This window comes from Microtus ochrogaster, chromosome 7, assembly GCF_000317375.1.
Source record: "Microtus ochrogaster isolate Prairie Vole_2 chromosome 7, MicOch1.0, whole genome shotgun sequence".
In the NCBI taxonomy this organism is placed as follows: Eukaryota; Metazoa; Chordata; class Mammalia; order Rodentia; family Cricetidae; genus Microtus; species Microtus ochrogaster.
This window is the reverse complement of record NC_022014.1, coordinates 37,301,181-37,317,959: the sequence shown is the minus strand read 5'-3', so window position 1 is coordinate 37,317,959 and position 16,779 is coordinate 37,301,181. Positions and strand designations below refer to the sequence as shown.

The window sequence follows — 16,779 nt, the reverse complement described above, 5'->3', positions numbered from 1 at the left end:
AGAGGAGGAGGAGGAGGAGGAGGGGGAGGGAGGAGGAGGAGGAAGAGGAAGAGGAAGAAGAGAAAGAAGAGGAGGAGGAGGAGGAAGAAGTTCCTTCTGGGAATGCTTGGGCTATTTAACAAGTATCTATGGAGACAGACCTGCACACCTGATTGTGAACTCCAGCACCTTTCGTGGGCTCAGGGTTCTTTCCCACCTCTCCAGGTTTGACTGCTCTTCTTCAGTTACTCCTGTATTGACCCGATTTTCATGCTGACATTTAGTCAGTCACAGTCAGTACCCTATGCATTTGGGCTTCTGAGTACAGGGGCCATTGGAATCCAATGGAAGAAGAAGAGACAAACTGCGTTCGGGATTCACTGGGACAGACTCACCTGAGACAGAGGCCTCCTTGGCAAGAGCTCAGTTAGGCTAGCCTCCAGGCCTCCAACTGCAACCATAGGCAGGGGGACTTGTTCTTGCCCTGGCTCCAAGACTCCACTCCCCACTTCAGGAGGACCTGATTGCTCCCACGACAGTCTTGAGCCCCTACATGCCAAGATCATCCAGAGCTACCACTCTGGGGCGTGCAGAGCTGTAACGTGGCTCAGACCTGATCCTCGCTGGGCCAGGGGCAGCTCTTGGTTGGCATCTTAAAGCTTCTGGGAGCTCTGAGATACAAGCTCTCAGAGTTAGCTGTCCCAGCGCTTGGCTCACATTAATCTATTTTAAGTTGTTTTATCCCATTTAGTATCCTGAACTGACAAATGCGCTTATAGTATCATGGTGCTCAAATACTTTCAGATTTTGAAGCATTTTTTTAACTTAGGGAGATGGGATGCCCAGCCAACCTGCAAACGTGACAGGCGAGAATTCTACCACTAAACAACCAATGCAAACTCTGTCTGCAAATGTCAACAGTGCTGTGAAAGCTTTAAAACAGGAAAAGATACAGGAGGGTTCTTGAGATGGCACAAGCCTGGTGGCCTGAGTTCAATTCTTGGAACCCACATGGTAGAAGGGGAGAATTGCCTCCTGCAAGCTGTCCTCCGGCTTCCAACCCTCCCCCTCCCTTACACACACACACTAAAAGCAATTTAAAGTGATTTTTAAAAATTCATAACTATCGTGTCCATCGAAAGCGTACTGTCACCACCAATCCCCACTAGCTTGAGATTCAGATTACAAATTGGTTTTTCTATCTCCATAATCAGGTTCTTCTCAAGTAAATCAGTGAGGTTTCTGGTCTTGCAAAAGACTCAGAACACAGCACCAAGATGCAGCTTTTCTGGGGAGCCGCCCATTGTGATACATCCACCCAATCTTTTTTTTTTTTTTATCATAGATTCCACACGTCAAGAAAATCCCAGCACTCACCGGTCGGTAGTGAAGATGTAGCCCACGAGATCCTTACACCCTATCATCAGGACACAGAAGGTCACAGCAAAAAGCTCTGGGGATAGAGCAGAAGAAAGGGCACAGTGAACAGGGAGGTCACAGAAAGTGGGGAGTCAGGGTGCTCCATGCACAGCCTGCGTGCACCAGGAGCCTCGGGCTAAGGGTGTAAGCACCTGTGACTATCAAGGAAACTGCTGAGGACTTCTTGGCCTGTTCAATGTTTCCAGCACCCAACGCATTTCCCACCCGGACGTTGGCCGCCACACTGAAGCCTGCAGGAATCTAAAAGGAAAGAAACTACAGTAAGACTGTGCATCAAGACCCCACAGACAGACTCAGCCTGTGCTTCACACCGTGTGGGCTAAAAAGGCCCTATGGGCTCTGAAGACTTTTACATCTCTGTGGCCTTGCTAGAAGCTCTGGGCTAATGAAGAACCTCTGTCTCCAAGTTAGGATTTTCACAATAAATTAGGCTTTTCTGCAGGGTTTCCAGCCTCTGCCACAGGAGGGAGGACCCCCACGCAATCACATTTGTCCTCTGGGACATAGGGGAACAGTATACAGGATGGGTTTGACCAAGGTCCACTTTAGTGTCTGTTTTGAAAGAGAGAGAGATTCCCTTCCTAAAGCAGAAAAGTTACTAAAGAAAATCCCAGGAAGGGGCATTGCCTTGTAACTATTGAGTCCAAACTGCCTGGATCCTGACATGTTTGTACTTAGTACCCACGTGACACTAAGCCAATTGCTGAAGCTCTGATGTTATATTCTATCTGTACAAAGACTCTAATAATGGAGACTTGACAGAGCTCACATGGCTACCAACTTAGAACAGAGTCTCACACGTAGTGAATATCCAATAAAGATTTCCCGTTAATATCTATACATTTACCACTTGACTCACTAATGATAACTTTTAAAAGATTAATCACAGGGGCTGGAGAGATGGCTCAGAGGTTAAGAGCACTGACTGCTCTTCCAGAGGTCCCGAGTTCAATTCCCAGCAACCACATGGTGGCTCACGGCCATCTGTAATGAGATCTGGTGCCCTCTTCTGGCATGCAAACATACATAGAAGGAATGCTGTATATATAATAAATAAATCTTTAAAAAAAAAAAAGATTAATCACTTATTTGAGCTTGAACGTTGCCTTGCGGATTGGGACAGCTATGGTGAGGATTAAGGAAAATCTAACACACAGAATGAGGAACAGTGGAGAAATGGGAGACAGGAATGTGACCTGAAGAAAGCTATCGGCAGCCGTTTGACCACACATCCCTAGTTAATGCCCGTATGGCGCGACTCCTGGTACGGAGTCCCGAGAAGGACTCGGACAACATTTCTCATAGAATTCCCTCCTCAAATGGAGAGTCTGGACTTAGGATGAAACAACTGTAACACTTTGAGGGGAAATGTCACAGTCAAGAGGGACAAAAAAAGGCCACACCCTGTTCCCCATGAAAGGACATTAATGATTAAAGGACATTAACAGGACGTGTCTCCTGTATGCCAGAGGGGAAAGTTACTGAGCACATCATTAGAACAAGTGTTGGCAGACAGCCAGCGCTGGGAGCAGCTGGTGCACCTATAGAGAAGGGGTGCAGCCTTCTTTTAACTGGGGAGGAATACGGATGTGCCTTTTTGTACCCGTAGAGAGCAGAGGACAAGATGTGCAAAGAGCACATATAGAGAGTTGTAAGCACTGATCTTTTTATGGTTTTTTTTCCCAGCCAAGATTTCTTAGTGTAACAGCCCTGGCTGCCCTGGAACTCACAGAGATCCTCCTGCTTCTGCCTCCACGAGTGCTGGGATTAAAGGTGTCCATTACCACTACCCTGCAGTGTAAACATTTATCTTTTGTTTGTTTGTTTTGTTTTCTTCAGGCAGGAAAAAAATTGGAAATCACACAAAGATATTTGTTCCAGGAGGTATCCCGAGGTGCTGACGATCTTATTACAATAATATAAATTAAACATTGGGCAGTGGAAGACTGGATTAGAGATAATGGGCTCACGGCCTTCAAGCCTTGATAGATGTACTCAACTAAAATTACTAAAATATGAGAAGTGAGCAAAATGTAAAAACGTGAAGTATAGGTTAAAAACGTCTTCCACAGGCAGTAAAAATAAAAATACATGCCCCCAAGGAGTAGAAGTAGGAGAATTGATCTAGCATGCTAGGATCCCCAGGGGAACTAAAACATAAACTAAAACCAAAGGAGTGTGTATACCCTGTATATTTTAAATATAAACAATGGAGGGTAGAATGTCAGCTGGCTGAGTCCTTCTCCAAACTATAAATGCCCTTTCTCTCTGTTTAAAAAGGTTCATTTTTTTGCATGGTGCTGGGCACCCTCTACTACAGCGCCACACCCTGGTCCCTTCTTTAGCTCTCTGTCTGACGCGGTGCAGGCATAAATCAGAGCCCTTCAGAGTTTCAGGTTGACACACAAAGTGACGGAAAAGCCTTTAACAATGTATTTTCTAGCATGTCAGAATCTCCTCCACTTTGAAGGGTGAGCAACATTCCACTGTGAGCGTGTACGTACTTGGTCCACCCATCCCTCTACTGATGGGCAGACACCCAGGCAGCATAACTACAGCCAGTACCACCTCTGTGAACACGGTGTGCACATAGCTGTCCAAGTCCCCGGCTCTCATCCTTCTGAGTCCCCCATAAACATACATGGCAGGCACAGTGTGTTCAGAGGTGGAATCAGCACATAGCTGACCTTGGTGACCAGACACCTATTCCATACCCCTCCACCCCCAGAGCATTGCACTAGGGCAGTGTGGGAACAGAGTCAAGTCCTTTGGATCTGAACTGGGCCAGAGACAGAATTAGCAGATCTTTTGGGGTTTCTGCCCGCCTCACCCTCCTTCATCTTACAGAGAGAAATGACCAAACCAGGCATAAAGGGACTGTCCAGGTTCCAAGATGACTTTGTGGGAGACGGGGACAGGAATCGAACTCAGGACCTCATGAGTACTAGGCAAACACTTTACCACTGATTTTATTTTTTATTTGGAGAAATTATCTTATTTCTTGGTGAAGTCCAGCCTTGAGCTTGTGACTCCCCTGTTTCCCCTCTGAGCAACTGGGATTACATGTCCCTATCACTCGTCCCTGCTGCAGGGTGATGTTTTATGTCCAGGAACATCTTATATGGTGTTACTGAATGCCACCAATGCCTTTTGCTCTTTGTGGGACTCTCGGGTTAGAAAACAGGATGCCTCCCCCACGGCCACACAACAGGGTCTTTGCACACTTACCATGTACACAATAATAGCCAATTCATAGGTGATGGACTGGGCTCCCAGCTCCACCATGCCAAGGATACCTGGGAAAGACGGGCAGCTGATATCAGCCTCGCTCCAGCCAGACCGTTCCCACCAGCCAGTTCCCACCAGTTCTCCCGTCTGCGTACGCACCGCTCAGGAAGCTGCCTATCTCGTAGGCCCACCATTCAATGCACAGCATGAGCATGCTAGGGACGGCCAGCTGCAGGAAGGAGGCCCAGTCATGCAGACACTCCCAGGACCACCCTGCAGGTACAATAGATGGGTTTTCAACATGTCTAACTTTCCGGCAAAAGCCACAGCGCAATCGAAAGGAAGTCTTTACCTCCCCACGTGGCTTGATGCAGTTTTCTCCAGAGGATGTAGAGGAACAGGAGGATGGCCAGAGCAAATTGGGAGATGGTGTTGGCTATCGCTGAACCCCTGGGAAGACCAGCAACTGTGGGTGGACACTGTGCTCCACCCTTTCCACTCTGACTTGGGGGAGTTAGGGAGCCATGGACCCCTCACTGTGCCCTCTTCCACCACAGGCCCTGAAGTTACTCCGGCTTGGGGCAGCATCCTCTACACTCTGATAGCACTTTCCAAAGCACATAAGAAGGCCACACCCACACCAGCTAAACTGCCCTCTTTTCCCTGAAGAAGGCTAATGCAGTCCCCCCTGCCCAAGAGGAAGCCCGACTCACATCACCCCAAGATGCAGCTGATGGAGAAACAGATAGTTGGCCAGGGCGTTGATAAGGTTGGCTGCGAATCCGGTCACAATCTGTGGCAGAACAATGCCCTGGAACGAGGAGACACCTTTATATGTGGAACATCAGGGGACTTGGGCTTAACAGGAGCAGTTGGTCAGCTGAGGATGCCTCTCGCCTTCCCATTCTGCCCTCCCCTCTGGGTCCTGCTCTTTGTTGTAATAGAGAGCTCTGACTGCAACCGGTAGAAGCTAAGAAGGCAACAGGAAGTGGAAGGAACTCAGAGATCCTCTCTGCTGTGCGCAGAATGGCAGGACTTAGTGAGAGTAGAAGGTGACATTTGCAAGAGGTTGGAGATAAACTGCGCTTTCTCCACCAAAACTGAAATCCAGAAGCTTGTGAAACTGTTTCTTTTGACATGGAAAGCGGATTCCTTCATGACTGACTCTGAGAAGCAGGAACAGCGGGAAGAATGTCCTCCCTGCTTCCTGCCTCACGTTAAGATGAGATGGCTCAACAAGTAGAAGCATGGGCTGCTCTTCCAGAAGACACAGGTTCAAATCCCAGTGCCTACAAAGTAGCTCATAACCATCTGTAACTCCTGTTTTGGGGATCCAATGCCCTCTTCTGGCCTCCCCAGGCACCAGGCAGACAAGTGGTGCACAGACATACATGCAGGCTTGGGGAGAACTGGGACCTGTGGGACAGGGAAATGGTGACGGGAAGATCTGGAGTTCAAAGTCATCCTGGATTCTGTTGTTTTGTTTTGTTTTGTTTTGTTTTTGTTTTTTTTTGGTTTTTCAAGACAGGATTTCTCTGTAGCTTTTGAGTCTGTCCTGGAACTGCTCTTATAGACCAGGCTGGCCTTGAACTCACAGAGATCCACCTGCCTCTGCCTCTTGAGTGCTGGGATTAAAGGCACCACTGCCCAACTGTTTGTTTGTTTGTTTGTTTGTTTCAGTTTACACAAACTAAAGCTGGAAGGAAGCCTCAGTTGAAGCACTGCCCATCACACTGGCCCATGGGCATGTCTATGGAGTATTTTCTTGACTGATGGCTGATATGGGAGGGCTCAGCCCACTGTGGGAGGTACCACCTGTGGGCAGGTGTTCTGGTTCTATAATAAAGCAGGCTGAGCGAGTCATGGGGAGCAGGGCACTAAGCAGCTCCCCTCTGTGGCTCTGAAGGTCACGCTGAGATCACAGGCAGGCCTGCAATACACCACATCTGCTTCTACAGAACCTTGCCCTTACACTTCCCCCTTGTCTGGTGAGACCCCCGACACCTCTGGGCTGCAGCTTTGTCTCCGGTGGTCTCCAGCTGACAGGACGAGGGCTAAAGAGTGACAGTTCAAGTGAGCTCCATGTGAGCCCCTGGAGAGCTTCATGGCGGGGAGTCAGATTTACACCTCTGGTGCAGAAAAGCTGCCAGCCTGCATTTCAAGGGGCCCAGGTATGGTGATTTGGATAAAAATGGTCCCCATAAGTCCATAAGAAGCAGCACTATTAGGAGATACGGCCTTGTTGGAGTAGGTGTGGCTTTGTTGGAGGAAGTGTGTCACTATGGGGTGGGCTTTGAAGTCTCAGGTGCTCAAGCCTGGCCAATGTGTTACTGTCCTTCCTGCTGCCTGCAGGTCCAGTGTAGACCCCTCAGCTACCTCTCCAGCACCATGTCTGCCCGCGCACCACCATGATAATAAAGGACTAAACCTCTGAAACTGTGAGCCAGCCCCAGCTAAATGCTTCCTTTATAAGAGTTGCCCATGGCCATAGTGTCTCTTCACAGCAACAGAAACCCTAACAAAGACACCAGGGTAAGCAGAGAGAAAAGAGCCTGGCAAATAAGATTCTACTGAAGTGACAAGAAGTGAAGTCGCTTCCTTGCCCAGTTCCTCTCGCTCCTCTGCTGCAGGTCTCAATGTTCCCTGTCTTTCCTCTGCTCCCTTTCTAACTTCTGCCCTCTTCCAGGGGAGTATATTCCTCCAAACAAGCAGTATGTTTCAACTGAAACACTCCTGCTTCTCCCAGAGCCCACAGCCCAGTCTCCAGGGCCCACCCATCACCGTGGGTACTGCTCCGTCAGGGCAATTATTTCTTCTTATTAGACAATTTTCAGCCCACCATTTTCAAAATGCTCATCTCTGCACTAGAAATTAGTTTGTTTTCTACCAACCCAATCACCCAGTCAATACAGCATGCTGCCCTAGCAGACCAGCCAGCCTGCTCCTCTTACGCCACTGTGTGCTGTGTCTTCTGCCTACACTCAGCGCTCCTGCCTAGTGCAGAGGATTCTACCTGGTTCATACAAGAGTCTAGACAGAGAAGAGAGGACCTGGAGGACAATCAGAAATGCTGTTTATACCGCCTGCGTTCAACTAGTTCAAGTACATACCTGTAACGTTAATAAAGTGTCCAGAAAGTGGAAACTTCCCTGCCTCTTCCTATCCCTCCTTCACACCTCCCTATTAAATATGCTAGAGGAAGCCTGCCTGTGTGATGGGTATCTGTGGCCAGTTCCTCCTTTACTTGGATTTTTCTAGAAGAAAGTCCACAACCCTATATCACACACTGTCCTCATAAATCCACCCCCACAAAGTCAAGGCCACCATTCCCAGAGCCTTTGGCCATTGCCATTAGCCATGTTTGAAGAGTCTTGACTATTCTCTGTTATCAACACAATACAAGCTTTTATACCCTCTGCCCCAGAAAGTAGGAGCCTTCGGACAAACTGAGAAGAGGTATGGGTGCCCCAGACACAGCCAAGCCACATTGACCTTCAGCCCTCTACAGAGCAGACAGGCTTGTACCAGTAAAGAGCCAAAGAACACAGATGCTAACCTTAGCATTGCCAATGGCAATATTTCCAAGTGGGAACTGGATATAAATTTTCAAAGCCAACAATAATGCTTCATTCACTCCTTGATGGTACTTAAGAGATCTCTCCACATCAAAGTCCTGTGTGCACAAGCCTGGGAGCATCTTGCAATGACTCTCAAGCAGGCCAGTTCCCTCCACTCTGGTCTCCCTGATTCTATCAGCCCACCCCCAAAAGAAAGAGAGTAGTCCACATTACCTGGTTGAGCAGGTATTTAACTTGTAACGTATAAAGAAAGGCTGCCTACAAGAGAAGAAGAGGACGGGGTTAGTACTCCAGTCTGAGCATCCATCAGGGATCTGGGTACCATAGCAGGCTTGTCCCACAGCCACCCTAGCTGCTCTCCACTCTGAAAAACCTCGTTTATCCTGGGCAAGTGGTGTCTATGGTCCAGGGGCTTCACACAGCTTCTGTGGGAATGAACATAAGCCAAACAGTGGAATGTGGAGTGTCTCTTATGGGTTCATGTGTGCAAGCATGTGGTCCTCAAGTAGACAGGCTGTTTTGGAGAAGTCATAGAACGTGTGGAAAATATAGGGTCATGGGTTCTGCCTGGTCCCACTACAGACCTGAACTCCTGCTTCCTGGGACAAGGGCAGGGGCATTAGCTCTAAGTAAGCGTTCTTGGGCTCCTGAGGTCACTAATAGGAGCTAGTCACACCACCGTGGGACTATGAGCTACAAGCAAGTCCTTTCTAAGTTGCTTCTGTTGGGTATTTTGTCCCAGCAACAAGAGAGGTACACCCCCACTCCCTGTCTGGCAGGAGGAGATATGGTCTCTTAGGGTGTACAGTGACATGCTAGTATAGCCCAGCTCTCATCTTATTTGGTGGGATAATGAAACGATGTAATATTTAAGTGGTTTTATGGGGTAGGGCTGAGGGTATAGGTCAGGGATAGAGAACTCATTTAGCATGCAAGGCACTGGGCTCCATCCACCAGAATATAAAGTTAAAAGAAAAAGAAAATATTTTATGATGAACTAGGAAGTGCAATGCCAATTAGGAGGGCAAATAGCTACCATTAGGGCAGACTAAGTCCTTCAAACTCACACACAGAAGTCCTACACCCATAGACAACTGGATTTAGAGGGCGATTAAATAAAAATAAGGGCACTGGAATGGAGCTCTAATCCAATAGGATTGGTGTGTTTATCACAGTTTATTTCACATACATTGGTGTTTTGCTTGCATGAATGTCTGTATGAAGGTGTCAGATCCCCTTTTGTGGAGTTACAGACGGTTGTGGGTGCTCAGAATCAAATCGAGGTCCTCTGAAAGAACAGCCAGCACTCTTAACTGCTGAGTCATCTCTCCAACCCCAGTTGTGTGTTTGTAAGAAGAGACAACCGTGTTACATGGGAACAATAGGGTACACCTGTAAGCCAAGGATAGTGGCCACAGGGAAACCACTGAGGCCCACGCGGTGATCTTGGACTTACGGCCTTCAGAACTGTGAGGAAATACATTCCTGCTGTTTAAGCCCCCAGTATGTGGCAGTCCCAGCAACCACCCAGCCCCTCTATCCAACTGAATAAACTTAGCTTTGCCAGTTCATTGACCATCTACAACTTGTTATTAAACATTAACACACAACTGTCTAAAGGTCATAATGATGCTCTTGGAGGATCTGAGATGGACAAGACTTTACCCCTTAAAGACACATTCTGGACTCTTCTGTTGGATGCCCCAAGGATATGTCAGGAGCAAGAAGTCAAAGCAATGACCCCCATCCTGGAGTTTCTTCTGTTCTTTGAGAGACAAATGCTGGTGTCCTTAAGGGACATAATTAGAAGCACTCTTCTGTGATGAGCCGATGTCACATGTGAGAATTACATCAGACCGAGTTCATGACATCCCAGCCACCAAGGACCCAAGAATGGGGTCTCTGACCCCTTGAAAACTCACAGGAAGCGCTGGGATGAAGATCATGACGTAGGTCTGGGTGAGCCTACACAATAGAAAATAGTGAAAATGATGACAGGGGCCACCTCTCCCGGGAAGAGACAAAACGAAACAGTTGCTGCATTCTTGGTTCTTCCTAAATAAATGGACTTCCCTGTTGGAGCAAATGGAAAACTATACAAAGCCCACCACTTGCATCTGGTTCAGCTTCTTGCTTCTTCCAGTCTAAAGTTCTCAGACAGGGATTCTGAGCCTCACACTGCAGGGCACCACAACTGTCTCTCAGCCTTCCTGGCTCCAAGCTCCTCTACCCAATGGGATATCCAGGCATGTCTTCAGCTATTGTCAAATGCCTGTGTGTTCAGAACCACTGGCATGTGGCAAGTGCTTTTCAAAAGTCTTAATCAGTTAAGTCAGTGGGTCTTAAACATGGCAGCTCACACATGGAAGATTTGAAAGTTACTGATGCCTTGGGCCTCACCTATACTGGTTAAGAACTTGGGGGGTGGGGGTGGAGGCCAAGAGAATTATCCATAGTACAAAGGTGATTTTAATACCAACAATGGTCAGAAATCACTAAGTATTAACAAGCCACATACTGCCATCCCGAAGCAAAGACGTTCATGAGTGCAATTCCACACAAACTCTCGACCCTGGAAGTCAGTATTAAGAGGGTATCCAGGTTGCACAAGCCAGAAATGGAAGGTATCATTGCCTGGGAAGGACTAGCCAAGACCAGTTTAAGCTTATCTTGGTGTGATTGTCTGGCCTCTGTCACCTGGAGGCTGAGTGTAATCTTTCTACAGAGGTAGAGTCCCTGCCCCCAACCTTGCCTTACCTGGACACATCTGGGTCCTGCCTGAAGAGCAGCAGAATGTGCTCGGTGTTGATGAAGAGTGCCCAGCAGGGGAAGCAACAGAGGAGCAGGATAAGTGTCCCTCTCTGCAGGATGACCCCCACGTGCTTCAAGTTCTGGCTCCCAAATGTCTGGGGAGCACAGGCAAACAAACCCGTTAAACAGAAGACACAACCTGGCTATCACTCAGAAGCCTTCAGTCACGCCTCATTAGAAAGCAGGTGGCTTAGCTCATCTCTCTAGGGAAAGACTGTGTGACTGATTGAGAGCTGGGCTGGCTGCACTGCCCAGCATCACAAAAATATCCTACGCAGGACCCAAGCTGCAACAAAATATCAAAGGTCCCATGCAGTTCTAGTCTGCGGTCAAGTTTGCATCACCTGGAAGCTTGTTAGAAATGCAGATGTTTGGACTCCAGACTAAATGCAGATGTTTGGACCTGACTCCAGACCAAAGCATGACCTGGGCCAAGGGCCACAGCGTGGGGCATCAGCTCCTACCAACCTACAGAAGCCAGAGCTTCTCAGCTTTCTGTCCAGTAACATCTATGTGGGAACTTCGGGTCAGCTATAGAGGGGAACATACACCAGGGGGACTGCCGAGTACCAGTGGCCCTCTGCTTAGATGTACTGGCTTAACTTTTCAACTCCAGGTTGGTGCAAAAGAAACACACACATGGTAGAAACCAGCCTTGAGGTTTTATTTTGGATCCTTCCCCAGGTTAGTGATGCGGGGTGTGATCCTCTCATTCGGCGCTGAGCAGCAATGAATTATGGATCATGGGAGGACCAAGCTGTGTTCCATGCTGCTGAGTCAGGATGTCCACTAGGTGAGGGAGAGTCAATGGATGTTCATCTTAGGATTTCCCACTTAGGATGGATCTATCCAGATGTAATCCACCCTAGTCAAAGAGCATCCTATGCAAGCTGGAATACCACACCCCTGGAGGATGCTAAACACTCATAGCGCTGGGTGAGGGGCAGCGACCTGCGCTTTGGCAAACCCTCCAGATAACTCTGATGCAGACTCCATTAGAGATGCCCAGGACCACACCAAACTCCAACGTGAAAGTCATAGGAGGGACTTTTACACAGGTTCCCTGCTTGATCAAAGGCAGTCACTCAGAGCAACACTTTTCATTAGGACTGAGAGAACCCTAGCCACACTTCAGAGACAGCCGTGGAAACCCGAGCCTATGGCTGGCAAAGGGTGTCAGGGGCTGGCTGCTCTGAGTTCCTCATCTGTGTGCATGTGTCTCTTCCCCTTGTAGTGAGTTCCTCCATCTACCCCAAAGGAGAGATGTGTGGAGTCACCGAGAGTGCGTACTTCCTTTTACCTGGGAGATGAGGGTGTCACACGCAGAAGATAAGCCATGTCCCACTGAAATGCCAGTGACGTTGATAACCTGGAAAGGAACAGAGAATGAGTTCACAGAGGCCCATTCTCTGCCCTGTAGGTCAGGACCACAGTGTGGCCGACCCCCTTCTAGAGAACCTGCTCAGACCACTTGGGTCAGCAAGAATGACATGCAAAAGCTCAGGAAGGGACACCCAAATCTCAGACAGGCGACAATAGCGCCACCTTTTAGAAGTCTTGCTGTCTTGGTCCCCAGCTTCAGAGTAGCTCCTAAAGGAACACACTGTGACACAGTAGCAGTTTGGGGTGAGTCTACCCACTAGAGATGAGGGGCCTGTTGAGCATCTCTAACCCAAAACTCCACAACCCCAAATGTTCAGAGATCTGAAACTTCAACATCGATGACAAGTCATACCATCTCGGGTCGGATGTTGGAGTTTCAGATTAAGTATGTTCACCTGGGTAAAGTGTCAGTATTCTGAAATGCCCAGAGGAACTTGAGACCCTTCCAGTCTGCATTTCAGACAGGGGTCCTTTCTCCAGTGTGTCCCGCCCCAAGTAAAGCCCTGAATCGCCAGAATGACACAGAAGCAAACGCATAGTCAAAGCCGGAGCCTGCTGGAGACTTCTTCACTGGCTCACTGTCTTCCCTAGAACCAGGAAGTAACATCGAAGGGGTCTTATGCAGCTGCCTCGCTGAACTGAATCTGTAGCAGGTTCCCTGGGACAAAAGCTGAGCTCAGCCTGCTGTAAGAGCTGGCTTGTCACAAGACCACAGCCAGCAGAAATCTGCTTGAGGCTTACCTGCATACACTTCTATATTGCCCAAGATTTTCAAATAAGGAATTGTGGTGTTGCTCAGTGGTAGAGGTTTTGCCTAGAGACCAGGCAAGAAGGGATAGGGCAAGATAAGGAGGAGGCTGAGCAGAACAGGAATATATCCTGCAAAGAGCCAGGGTCCGTGTTTAAAGAAACACGTGACTAACTAAATAAGTTGATGGGACTCTTACCCTTGCATGGCCAGTTACCAGTCCCTAGCAGAGACCAGTGACTCATCACCTCATCCTTGGGGACTGTATCCACCACAAAGAGAATTTGGGGCTCCTCCTAATTTCAGATTCAGATACTGGTTTGGATCTAGACCCTACCTTCCCATTGCATTTCTGGATTAGGACTTTCATTTGTAGTGGAAATGCTGGTGTATAGTTGAGATGACCCCTCCTGAGTTCAGCAAACTTCAAGGAAGTTCCCTTTTCCCACACCAGATATATAGACTGAGATCATGCCTTCCATAGATGGCTTCATCCAACACACTAGGCCTGGCAATCTGCAAGATCACACTAAAAAACGATAATTTCTAAGGATTCAGCCTGCTGGCACCCTGAGTCTAGCCCAGAGAAACCTGTTTCAGACTCCTGACTTCAGGCACCGTAAGGAAACCCACAGCACGATTAAACCACGAGGCTGTGGTAGTCTGCCACAGCAGCAGGAGGCCACAGCCGACAGCTCTCTAAGCCTCTGTGGAAAGTCTTGCACGTACCGCGATTGCCAGTGTGACCGCGTCCAGCTCTAGCTTGCCCAGGTGACCACAGAACACGGAGCTTATGAAGCTAATTAGGAACATCATCAACTGGGCCAAGAACTGGAAAGAGAGGAGAGCAGGGGTCAGGATGAGCGTCCACCACCCTAGTGCACGGGAGGACATGGTGCTGCCCGTCCAGTTCCCAGGAGAAACATGGACACTGTTGACCCATAGGAACGAGCATGCGATTTCACTATAGCATACGATGTGTGTGCTGGCTAGTTTTAGGTCGATTTGATACAAGATAGACTCATTTGAGAAGAACAAATTACTCTATTGAGATTGGTCTGTGGGGGCTTTTCTTGATTGACGGTGAATATGGGAGGCCCAACTCACTATGGGCAGTAACACCCGTGGGCTGGTGGTCCCGGATGCTATAAGAAAGCAGGTTGGGCAACCCATGAGAACAAGGCAGTAAGCAGCGTTCCCCAACGGCTTCTGCTTCAGGCTCTGCCTCTAGGTTCCTGCTTGAGCTCCTGCCCTGTTGGACTATGATGTGGAAGTACAAGCAGAAATAAACCTTTTCCTCCTCAAGTGTTTTTATGGCCATGGTGTTTACCACAATCTCAGAAAAGTAACTAATACAGAAGTTGATACCAAGGAGTGGGCTACCGCTGTAAAGAACCTGACCGCATTCCCTAGAAGAATGTGGAAGGCTTTGGTACTTCAAGCTAACCGTTATGGACTCGGCCCTCTGAAGCCATAAGCTGTGATCAACCCTTTCTTCTGTGAATTGCCTTGGTCTTGGTGTTTTATCAAAATGAAATATAACTAACAGGGGTTAAGGCACAAATGAGATCACCCAGCTGGACAGCAGAGGAATCTGGGACTTCACATAAAGAATGCCTGTTTTATTGAGGATGTCTAATTCTCTAGTTCTAGGATGGCTCCACCATGAGGGCAAATATATCTCCAACTACTAGGCCTTTGTGCCCGACATGACAAAGGTGGCTACGACTTCCTCCACAGTGCTGTGTCTCTGACACAAAAGTCCAGGAATTTGAGCTAAGTTCGGATAATTCTTGTGGGATGCACTTTTCCAGGCCAGGCCAGTTAACCCCGTCTCCTCAGGAGGCTGCGGCTCTGCAGGCAGCACGCCAACAACTTTGCTCACTAGCCAGGTTAGTACTAAACGTAGCCAGTACCTGCAGGAGCAGCGCTCTGGAGCAGAAGTTTATTGATTTCTCAGCCCTTGGTGACAAGGTTTTGAGTGAGCACTTGGCCACAGATGTAAGTCACCTGCAGATATTCAAAATGTTCCTCCAGGTGGTGGTGGCACACGCCGTTAATCCCAGCACTCAGGAAGCAGAGGCAGGCGGATCTCTGTGAGTTTGAGGCCAGCCTGGTCTACAGAACTAGTTCCAGGACAGTTAGGACTGTTACACAGAGAAACCCTGTCTCGAAGAAAATAAATAAATAAATAAATAAATAAATAAATAAATAAATAAATATTCCCTGGCCCACCTCAACATATTGATTTGGGAGGTCTGTGGGACTGAGGAATCAGCATTTCTATATTTTCTCCAGCTCTGTGCCATGCAAACATGCATACAGCCAACAATCCTACTTTGGGAATCCCTGAGAGCTTTTCAAGCTATGCTGTTGGAAGGCGTGCTGCTTCCGAACAAGGACTGGTTCTCCCATATAGCTCAGTGGCTGTTGTGTGAACTGAAGTGGGCATAGCTTAGACAGAACCAAACATACCACAGTTTACAGCGTAGCGGCAGGGTGCAATTCCATGCGGGAGTGTGCACTTCTCTCCTTCCTTCTCATCCAGGGATATGGCTTTTTTTTTTCAGCATGCCACAATACAGAAACCTGGTAGCAAGACCCTTCATGCCTTGCCTTGCCACTTAAGATAGCAGAAAGGGGGTGAGGTGTGCCTGGGGCCCGGCGCTTGGAGGGAGAGCCAGTAACTGCCTGCCCAGCGGACTGTGAAGGAACTGTAGAAGGGCCTGGCTCATCCCCTCCCACAGTGGTCTGCAAGTTCACTCTCAGCACCAACATGTCAGCACAGCCATCATCTGGGGACATTCTTCCCTGTACACACAAGGAAGCTTAGCCCAGAGTCGCCTGACTCGACAGTGTTCCTGAAGTACACAGCGCATTCGGAATTCCAGCTCTGGAGTCCCCCGTCTGAGTTCCCTCTGCCGCCCAACCTTGGAAGCCATAGCACAGACAGAAAAGATGCGGATGATGTAATACACTGCTGAGCACTTCAGTGTAGAGAACTGAAAGGCACTGACCTCCCCACAGGGGACCTTAAGTCACAAAAGGCCTTCACTTGTGTCTGTGTCTCTTGTTTGGAACTAGATTCCCGCCTGCCCTACAGACAGGTGTGTTAATGACTTACAGAGTTCTGACTCTTTAACCCATCTGATTCCCTTGAAGAGTGAAGACACAAGATAAGGACAACCAAGACACCTTACTGTCAGCTTCCATAACACCCTGCTCCAGCCCCCAAGGCTGCCACGTTCTAATCGGTCAATCTTCTTGGATCCCAAGAACAACAGAGCCCCTCAGAGAGATCACTCATGAAGAGGTTACCTCTCACTTGACAGTAATTACCCCCTAAAGGAAACGGGAATGCTCCCACCCCTAAATGTAGGAGCAATCATCTTATGGAACCAGGAGGTTGCTCTCTTAAATGATGATGGCTCCAGAGTCACGTAACAGAACCAGGACTGGAATAACAACCAGCCATACCAGTGTGTAATAATAGTGATGTCTCCTCCATGACCCTGGCGCAGTGATTCCCCTGGACCAGTGTGTGGTAACAGCAATGTCTCCATGACTCTGGTGCAGTGATTCCCCTGGACCAGTGTGTGGTAACAGCAATGT

General features: G+C 48.5%; 1 protein-coding gene across 1 annotated transcript in view; it reads right to left on the bottom strand.

Annotated features, from left to right (window-relative positions):
• LOC101991442 (multidrug and toxin extrusion protein 1) overlaps positions 1-16,779 on the bottom strand; it is a 34,603-nt gene that overhangs the window by 14,853 nt on the left and 2,971 nt on the right. Inside the window, exons 2-12 of the mRNA XM_005349918.2 lie at positions 13,897-13,998; positions 12,337-12,405; positions 10,983-11,131; positions 10,148-10,190; positions 8,439-8,483; positions 5,361-5,458; positions 5,000-5,097; positions 4,807-4,920; positions 4,648-4,715; positions 1,551-1,659; positions 1,357-1,432 (exon numbers count right to left, since the gene is read on the bottom strand). Of these exons, the coding sequence (XP_005349975.1) occupies positions 1,357-1,432; positions 1,551-1,659; positions 4,648-4,715; positions 4,807-4,920; positions 5,000-5,097; positions 5,361-5,458; positions 8,439-8,483; positions 10,148-10,190; positions 10,983-11,131; positions 12,337-12,405; positions 13,897-13,998 (971 nt within the window). The remainder of the gene's footprint in view (positions 1-1,356; positions 1,433-1,550; positions 1,660-4,647; positions 4,716-4,806; positions 4,921-4,999; positions 5,098-5,360; positions 5,459-8,438; positions 8,484-10,147; positions 10,191-10,982; positions 11,132-12,336; positions 12,406-13,896; positions 13,999-16,779) is intronic.